The sequence below is a fragment of the Solanum tuberosum genome, unplaced genomic scaffold (assembly GCF_000226075.1).
Source record: "Solanum tuberosum cultivar DM 1-3 516 R44 unplaced genomic scaffold, SolTub_3.0 scf00190, whole genome shotgun sequence".
Taxonomy (NCBI): domain Eukaryota; kingdom Viridiplantae; phylum Streptophyta; class Magnoliopsida; order Solanales; family Solanaceae; genus Solanum; species Solanum tuberosum.
Genome location: NW_006239114.1, coordinates 1,101,188 through 1,111,449, shown reverse-complemented (window position 1 = coordinate 1,111,449; position 10,262 = coordinate 1,101,188). Strand labels below are relative to the sequence as shown.

General features: G+C 37.3%; 2 protein-coding genes across 2 annotated transcripts; both read right to left on the bottom strand.

The window, feature by feature from the left end:
- Window positions 1-236: 236 nt before the first annotated feature.
- Window positions 237-833, bottom strand: LOC102598645 (nuclear transcription factor Y subunit B-7). The gene has a single exon (XM_006355034.1). It carries the CDS (start codon window positions 831-833, stop codon window positions 237-239), a length of 597 nt encoding a protein of 198 aa, XP_006355096.1.
- Window positions 834-5,759: 4,926 nt separating this feature from the next.
- LOC107062014 (uncharacterized) lies at window positions 5,760-7,910 on the bottom strand. The gene is made up of 2 exons (XM_015312177.1): window positions 6,917-7,910; window positions 5,760-6,808 (listed from the first exon to the last, which is right to left on the bottom strand). The coding sequence occupies exons 1-2, from the start codon at window positions 7,908-7,910 to the stop codon at window positions 5,760-5,762; spliced, it is 2,043 nt and encodes a 680-aa protein (XP_015167663.1).
- Window positions 7,911-10,262: the final 2,352 nt, after the last annotated feature.

The following is a 10,262-nucleotide window of genomic DNA, read 5'->3' as shown; positions in this document are numbered from 1 at the left end:
CCCCCCCACCATAATTAAAAATATGATATTTTATGTATAAACACGTGGATAGAAAGAATTTCAATACTCTTTTAACCATGCTATGTTTGGTATATACTATAGTAACAAATAAGTGGAAACTCACTTGTGACTCATATTTGTATAATCTTTTGTTTAGTACTATATAATTACATTACATCATAAAAAATATATAATAAAATTAAAGGGAAAAAATATTTATTTTTCTTGTTATATTATTACCAGTGTCCCATAGAATCAACGTGTTCCTGTTTAGGTAATTGTGACTGAATTGAGTTGGGGGAAAAAGGCAAAGGAAAAGGTTGATCTGTTGGAACAAATGAAGTTTGGGGAAGAAGGCCTGTAGGAGAATATACACTGTTGTATGAAAAAGTTGGCTTCTGATCATGTTGTTGTGGTTGGTTCTGCTTTGGAACATTTAGCTTTTCACCTTCTAATTCTCTATATTTGCTAAGATATTGTTTAAGAGGGAGAACGTAATCTTCAAACCCGAGAATTGTGATGGCCCATATAATGTCATCACCATTGATTGTCTTTCTCTTCTCACGCTGGCATTTATCAGATGCTTCTCCAGTAACAAAGCTTATAAATTCTGATACACACTCTTGAACCGTTTCTTTTGCATCTTTGGAGATCTTTCCATTTCCTGGGATTACCTTCTTCATGATTCGACCCACATTAGCTATAGGAAGGAACCGATCTTGTTCTTTATTATTATTATTATTATTATTTGGAATGATTGACATTGTAGATAATGTTGTTGATGTCGGCATTGTACTACTTTCTGGACAATTTCCTCGCCTTTCATCCTCCATCTCCGCTACCTCTACCTTTTCTCAAAAAAATATATTATGTTTTTTATATCATATAACAAAAGTGGCATTACTAGCAAAAAGTTAGGCATCAAAATTGGAAAATTATAAGGTCTAAGATGAATTTCCAATTGTGTAGACCCTCAGACTCGTTCTCACTTTTAAAATGATAATTAAAAATAGAAAATATTGTGTAATTTGAAAAAATAATTTGAAAAATATTTAGTTAATTTTAATATACTTTTTTTCATCACAGCCTATTTTGGTACCTTATTTGTATTCTGACATTATTATGAACCCATATTATTTTTCATAGATTTATCTTTTTCATTTCACTTTAATTATTTTTATCCTCTCATTCTTGAATATTTTTAAGCCTTTCAGACCGTCAAATCTTATAAATTATGAAAAATCTTTTGTTATCTTTGCTTCAAATGATCAAGTTTTTTGTCACGGCAAAAAATAAGACCATGATGGTGTCCACTACAACCAATGAGTGGACAAGCTGAAACCCAACACAGATGTAGAAGACACAATTTGAGTAATAACAATAATAATAAGCGAAAAACAAGGACTATCTATATATATATATATATATATATATAAGCAACAAGAATAAAAAATAATAATACGCACCTAGTTAACATAAAAATAAAAGAGATCATTCAATAATAAAGCCACATCATTTCTTCTTGCAACACCAACACAAAAATGCATTTTCATCATGGGTATTATTCAAGATATCGATAATATACACCATCGATCCTCGAACATCAACAATAAAAACAAAAGCATTCTCAAACATTTGAAAACTCAAAAATATGAGGAAATGGGTAGAGAGACCAAATAAAATCAAAACCTTCAACTACCATAAAAACCAAAATACTAAGATATCTTAAAATAAAACTTAAATAATAAAATAAAATCATAAAGAGGAATAAAGGAACATGTGCCCTCACCCCCACCAAAAACAAATCCTAGCAATGTCCCCAATGCTATCAAAAGTAAGTACGGGAGGAGAAATGAGAAAAATATCTCCATGACAGGCTATGCCTGTGAAGTACCCCAATCTTGAGGTTCAGAAGGGATGGTATCGTCTCAGGCATTAGCACCCAGCAAAACTGAAATAGTAGGATGTGGGAGGAATAGTGGAGTCTGATGATACCCCACTAGTGTCAATAGTGGAAGTCTCTAGACGAGATCTCTCCATCATCATGTGCACTATAAACTCAACGATCTGATATAGCTCTATAAAGGTCTCAACTATCCTTTGTTCATCCTCTCTCATACACTCATTCTCATCTATCTCCTCAGCATCATCATCACCACCAACCTCATCATCTCAGTTATCCTTTTCCTAAATCTTTTATTTAGTTACCAAAAATTTCTTTCAATTTGATAAGTTTGTACATTGTGTTTTAAGATTCAAACTCGTAGTTGTTTATCCTTTGTGTTTTGGATTGCAGACATTTTTTTCTCTATGGGATTCGACCCCAACTCTTAGTTAGGTATTTTTATTGACGATGACCGCCTACTCTATGAACTTGTTTTGAGGGTAATTTGAGAGTTATCAACTCAAAAGGGTATTTTTATTTCATATATTCAGGCGAGGAAATTGATTACTAAAGGCTGCATTAATCATATTGTTAGGGTTCACGACGTTGTCCTAGAGCCACCGAGCTTAAAATCTGTTCTGGTGGTTAATGAATTTCCTGATGTCTTTACAGATGATCTCCCTGGTATCCAACCAATCTGAATTTCTCCATATAGAATGACACCAAAAGTATCGAAGGAATGGAAGGAGCAACTAAAACACTTGTTAGATAAGACCTTCATCAAGATGAGTGCATCGTTGTGGGGTTAACCTTTATTGTTTGTACGAAATAAAGATGGGCCATTGTGCATGTGTATAAACTATTGACAACTCAATAAGGTTACTAAAGAATAAATACCCGTTGCCAAGGATTGATGACTTGTTTTATCAGTTACAAGATGTCTAATGTTTCTCAAAGATTGATTTACATTTAGGGTACCTTCATGTGCGGGTTCGAGAGAGTGATATTCCAAAGACAGACTTCAGGACCCGAAATGGCCATTTTTAGTTTATTGTTATATCTTTCGGATTGACAAATTCCCCAACAATATTTATGGACATGTTGTACAACATATTTAGGCTATTTTTAGACTTGTTCGTGATTGTGTTCATTAATGATATCATAGTCAAAGCATAAAGACCATCTCTAAGCGATTCTTGAGATACTCGTATGTCAAAAGTTGTATTCGAAGCTCTCAAAATGTTAGTTCTTGTTGCATTTTGTTTCCATCTAAGGACATATTGTATCTGATAGACATGTTGACTTGCAGAAGATTGAAGCTATGAAGACTTTGCCTAAACTCACGACCTTAATATAGTTTCATAGCTTGTTGAGGTTAGCAGGTTATTATAGGAGCTTCAGGGAGGGAGTCTCTTAACTTCAACTCTGTTGACTAAGTTAACTTAGAAACCAGCTAAATTTTAGTGGAATACAACATGTGAACATAACTTTCAAGAGCTAAACGACGTATTAACTTATGCGCAAGTTATGATGTTGCCAGAGGGTCTGGAAGGCTATGTAGTGTATTGTGATGCTTCGGGCATCGAGTTTGGTTGTGTTCAATTGCAACATTGTAAGGTAATTCCGTACACTTCTGGATAGCTAAAGAAGCATGAGAAGAACTACCCAACTAATGATTTAGAGTTGGCTATAGTTATTCATGCCATGATGCTTTTGAGGCATTACTTATATGGTGTGCATGTTGATGTCTATACATATTATAAAAGCCTCCAGTATATTTTCAGTAAAACGTAGTTGAATCTACGACAATGTCTATGGCTCAAGTTTCGGAAATATAATGACGTGGACATCATGTACCATCCTAGGAAGGCGAATGTAATAGAGCACGCCTGAAGTTATAAATATATGGGCTGCTTATCGTATTTGGGAATGGAGAAGTGGGAGATAGCATGAGAGCTTCATCAACTAGCAAATTTGGTAGTTATGTTCTTAGATTCTTATGAAGGGATTACAATTCAAGACATATCTGTATCATCTGTTATTTCGGAAGTAAAGACACAACAACACGAGGATCCCATCGTCGAGCAACTAAAGGGAAAAGATCAACATCAGAAGTCATTAGCCATCATTAGAGTAGAAGACAGAATCCTTAGATATGGACATCAATGGTGTGTTCCAAATGTTCCAAGTCTTCGACACCAGATTATTATAGAAGCACACTATTCTCGATATTTGATTCACCGTGATTCTACAAAGATATATCATGATATTAAAGAGATCTACTAGGGGCCTGAGATGAAGAAAGATATAGTTGAGTTTGTAGCACAGTGTCCTAACTGTGAGTAGGTGAAGATCTAGCACCAAAAAACCAGTAGGCCGATTCAAGAGATACCCCTTCCATTATGGAGGTAAGAGGCAATAAATATGGACTTTGTTACAGGTTTTCCTCGCTTGTGGCGGAAGTTTGATTCTTTTTGGGTAATTATTGACATGCTAAAAAATCATCCCATTTCATACGGTGAGGACCAAGTTTTTAGCTGAGGATTATGCAGGGCTATGTATTAGAGAGAATTTTCTATTGAATGGGGTCCATATATCGGTTATTTCAAACAGAGGAGCACAATTTACTACCCATTTTTGGAAATCATCCCAGAAGGGTCTAGAGACGCAGATAAACCTTAGTACCATATGTCATCCTCAAGTTGATGGCAAAGTTGAGTGTACAATCCAGACTATCGAGTATATGTTAAGGGTGTGTTTGCTAGATTTTAAAGGAAATTGGGATGATCACTTGCCACTTATCGAATTTTCCTATAATAATAGCTATCATTCTAGCATTGATATGGCGCCGTATGAGGCTTTATATTCAAGAAAATGAAGATCTCCTCTTGGCTGGTTCAAGGTTGGAGAATTAGAACTATTTAGACTAGACTTAGTATACCAGGAAACATGTTGATTTAATTAGAGAGTGGTTGTTGACATCTTAGAGCCGTCAAAAATCATACACGTATGTTAGGCGGTCGAATTTAGTGTTTTATGCTGATGATTGGATCTTTTTGAGAGTTTCACCTGTGAAGGGAGTTATGAAATTCGACAAAAAGGGCAAGTTGAGCCCTAAGTACATTGGGCTTTATTGGATGTTGCGATGTACATGTCGGATTCCCTAAGAGCTCGATTTACCTCAAAAGCTAGAAGCACTTCATCAACTTTTTTCATGTTTCTATGTCATGGAAGTGTATTGGAGATCCAACAGGTATATTGCCGACAACCAAGTTCAAATTTCAAAGGAGCTATCTTATAAAGAAGTCCATGTTTCCAAAATAGATCATCGAATAAGAAGGTTGCAAAATCAGTATATAGCTTTTATAAAAGTGTTGTAGCGGAGCCGAAATGCTCAGGAGCTTACGTGTTAAGTTGAGGGAGACATGAAATTCAAATATCCTTATATGTCCGTTCCTTCAATGAGTAAACCAGCATTTTAGTATACAAGGTATGTAACTTCTGTGAAATATGAGTTCATTCATAGTTTCCTATGATGTTGCAAAAACCATCATCATTCGAGGAAAATGTCCCTTAATAGTTTCCTATAATATTAACACATTATTTTTTATTTTTTTATTCTTATGCAAAAGGTATTGGATTTCTGGAAATTCTGAAATTACATGTACACCAACTTCCGTGTTTGATCGGGCTACAAGTTGTGCATTTTTTTCCTAGAGAAATTACTATACAAAGATCGGCGCTAGGAGATGACAACAACAACTACTATGCCTTAGTCCCAAACACGAACCAAGAAAACGAAAAGATCAAAACAAATAAATAACTAGATCCAACATCTACCTCCATGCATAGCTAGATCCAACATCTACCTACATTACAACAGGTGTGTACTAGAGGGGTTTGCAAAGAAATGTTCCCTTGAAATTAACTTCGATTTCTTGAAATGGCTACCAATAAGACTACTCAGAATTGCTGGTGCTCCGCTTGGATTTGCCTGAGGAATCTTACCCACAAAGATAACGTTATCCAGGACCATCATGTTTAACAAACTTCTGCAACTCTGAGGATTCAGAACATGCATGTGGCAGATAATATCACCCTCTTTTATTCCCAGATTTTGCATCACTATGCCAAGAACACGGCGTACAAGACCCTTGTAGACACGTTCATTTGTAGTACCATCACCATTTAGCCAAGGCAATATTGGCTTACACAAATGCAAACCAGTAGAGCGGAGATCATATGGTTCTTCTGGGTGATTTCTTGTGGGTGAACTAGCTTCAGGAGGCCGAAAACCTTTTGCCTCATTGATGGTTTGCTTTTCACTTGAAGGTTCAACAACCGCTTTAGGAAGATTAAGAATTGTGACTTTGTGTACCTTATCAGAATTCCCACGTATTTCCTTCTGCAACTCCACATCTTTATGATTTTCTCCATTATGTGTAGCAGACTCCTCATCTCTTTTAGCCTCAGAATCTTCATAAGGAGATGATGTAGCATCTTCATGAATAGCAGCCACTGGAATCAAAAAGTACTTGGAACGATATAAAGAATCAACCACCCGAATAGAATCGTAAGCATTGACCTTCAAAACTCGTCCAAATGCTTCTAGCACCTCAATGACAGCTTCAGAAAGCTTTTTATCTTGCATCTTTAGAATCATCGAGATATCTTTCATGCACAAATTTTGGTCACCAGCCACTTGGATAGCTGAATAAACAGATCTAAACATTTTCGGATATACCAGAGAGTTCTGTTCCACACAAGAACCAAAGGAACAAACACGTTCAACATAGGTCGTTATGGCTTGCCATGGTGACTCGGTCGGAGAAACTGTGGTATATGGGACCCCTCTATCATGAAGTTCATTTACTTGGTCATCTGAGTCGAATGAGACACTGCCAATATCAGTGGCTTGATGATCTTTAACAGATTGTGCACAAGTATAGTTATCACTGTCTTTGAGTTAATCCATAATTTTTATTCTTGAAAGTGTAGCATGCCTCAAGCACAACCTAATTCCTGGAAAACCTTTTGCCCGGCGTGAGCAAAGCTCACTATCACTAACCATTGAAGTTTTCAGCTTTTTATACCTGTCACTGTCAGAAAATTCATTGTCATCATTCTTGCGTTTAGATGTCCGGGAGTCCTCAACCTCTTTAACACCTTCATCGGGTAGGCATGGTGCAATAGATAGTTCTCCTGAAGAAAGCAGAGCAAGAAGGTGGTAAACATCTCCACACTGCAAATCCGTTGTAAGATCCACCCCCTCAGCAATCAATTCCTTCTCTCTTTCACAAAGCCAGCTAGCAAACTTAGCAGCTCTTTTTCCGGTATCACTTGGGAATGGAGAAAATTCTATACAATTCAAGAAGGTTTGAGAAAGGACAAAAGGACAATTGGAATGGCCCCCAATCAAAACTTTTTTCTCCCTGAGGTAGTTGAAAGCAGCAAAGAGATCATGCTCAGAATAGCGCCTTAAAGTTTCAGCAAGCAAGGTTGGCACAAGTGGAGACTTTGAGCTACAGAGAAATATGAGCTTAAATAGCTCTGCAGCATTAGCAACTGCTGCTGATTCATATAATCGTTTACTGATGGGGATGCCACTAATTGTGAGATTCACATACTTCTGAGGGATCCTATTTGAGCTTATTGGTGTACCAGAATCTTCAGTATTTTCACTAAAATTATCAACATATTGTCCACAAGAAATTGGTAAAACTGACTGAGTACCACAAGAACCATCTCTTTCATCAGTATTAACATCTGAGCTGTTATCAAAGAAAGGCTGAACATCTTTCAAGGTCTCCGATTTGGATATCTTTTTGTAACGCAGAGCATCTTCCAGGACCAATTTTATATTGGCATCATCAAAGTTATCCCATGGATCTTGAGAGAGGAAGTTCGAGGTATTTTTAAGACAATAACACTGTGTTGCTTGATGACCCTCATGGTTCAATTTTTTATCTTTGGATTTCTCAAGGTAATCCACATAACGCTGACTAAGCACATTACACAGTCTCATAATAGATTTTCTGAACTGTCAATTTGTTCTCAATAATGAAATTCTCCTTCTGCAGGCATCAGGCGGTGCTGGAAGATTATGAAGCTTTCCCCAGTCTACACGATTGAATTTTTCTCCAAGAGAAGCTCGGTGTCTTGCATATTCGATCACCAGTTGCCTATCTACATCATCTGTCCACCAGAACCTTCCCTTGCGTGTAGGCTTCACTCTTGACAAGGCAATTTTATCAAGAAAAGCACGTCCTACCCCATCATCTTCAGGTAATTCTGACTCTTCAGCAGCTACCACGTCATCTCGAAGGTGATATCCCTCCAAGCTACATGTTTGTGCACATGAAGTAGACGGGAAAGAACTTTGTTCCTCGTTGACTATCTGGCTCAATGGTTGGGGCTGTCCAAACGAGGTACCAGCCTCCGCAGGCTTTGAAGATTTCCTTGTTACAGGTCTTTTCCTTTTCTCTGGAGATAATGTAGGTGTACCTTGATGCGGCTGAATTTCGCCCTTTCCAGCATCTGAAGCTCGATCAAAGCTGGTAAGTCGTCGTTGTCGTTTATCATGATAGACACGAAGGACCTGCTCCAAAGTAAAATTCAGATCTTTAGCAATCTCCTCACATTCCTTGAATGAAAGTTTCCTCTGTGAGCCATCGTTAATAACATGCTTAAGGAGTTCAGCCCGCTGATCAGCTGTCATAACTCTGATTGAGGCCCATGATCGGAAAAGAAATACCTCATTAACTGTGCAGCCGGCAAATGCATGCAAAGCGGCTTTACGATCACTAGCAGAATAGCAATACTCTAAAGTGTTCCAGTATTCCTCAACAGCTTTTTTACTTGAAAGAACAAAATCATGTCTGATTTGAGGGTGAAGATCTGGACAATGAATAGAATGAGATGAACCCACTAAGCAAACAGGTTCCCCGATGTAAGGTTTAAGCTCCACAGAGTAGTATGAGGGATATTTGCAGTGTTTTCTGGATGTCCATACAAGCCTAATCAACTTCAAACATCGCAAACTGTCAATCAATGATGATAGTCGTCCAGTCGCTCGGATATCCATCAGATGCTTGTACTCCAACAGAGGAAGATCAGAAAGGCGAAACCCATTTTTACATTTCTCGATCGTATCCTCAAACTTTTGAGTAGAGCCAACAACTTGTAAGAACAGTTCAAGCGGCATGGCCTTAATAGCTGCATTTAAATCAATTAATTTAGATGTACTATGACGATTTTTTAGGTCATGACCATCTTTAAAAGATGACAAAACATCTTCACAACCAGGCAAACTGTTCACATATTCCCATAGATAAATATGAAAAATCTTTGTGCGAACCATCTTGGCCAGTACAAATCCATTTGTGCGCATAGCTTCAGCTCGCTCAGCTTGGTTCAATTTTTTGCTTTGATGTGTCCTGGTCAGATCATTCAGTTGAGGAAATGGCTCTCCCTTTTTCAATTGAGAAGAGGCTTGAGTGCGGATGTATGTTTCAAAAGACTTGAATCTCTCATGAATCTGTTCAGCAGATACGCTAGAAACTGAAGGGTGCAAAACAACCTATATCTTACGACTGTGGTTACAATTTGTTAGACCAGGGACATAAACAACGATAAGTTTACAATGTCCTCCTTGCAAGAGCTTATTCAGACAACGATCTAAGGTCTTTCTGTCTGTCTATGTCGTCTTCTCCTTCTCAAGATCCTGAAGCCGTCTGTATAGCTCTGATTTGACCAGGAACTTCTCCTCCTGTAGAAATTTAAGTTCCACTGCTCCCTGTTTGCACTGGTTTCTTCCAATGTGAGACAGGGATACCTCGGATAAGATCGGCGTCTTGGAGGCATCGGCACAGCAAGTGCCAGTGCATCTTCTGGCGCAACATATGATGTTGCTGCACTCACTATCTGCAACTCTGCATCAGAAGTGGTACTGATTACCTAAGAAATGATGTTTTATGATTTATTTACAATGCACAAAGTTTTATGTTAAGTGTTAAATTCAAGAAAGATGCTAAATAAAAGTCGGCAAAGGTTATTGTAAATGTCGTTAAGGAATTCTCTGAATTTTTTTGCCAAACTTATCTGAAACTTGATCCTTGTATATAAAGATTAGAATTCCTATTACCTATCATATTGAATGTATACGAGTCTAGTTTTCAACACACTAAAATATTTATCCATAAGACTTCAGAATAGAGAGTTATGCGCGATTTCGTGAGACTGCACAAGAAGGCAACTCGAAGTGGGCCCCCTAACTTTAAGTGTTTGGTCATTATAAAAGACCACTATCTTTGTCATTTCTTCATTAAAAAAATAACTAAAAACCCAGAAAAAAAATGATAAATATACCTTCCAATAC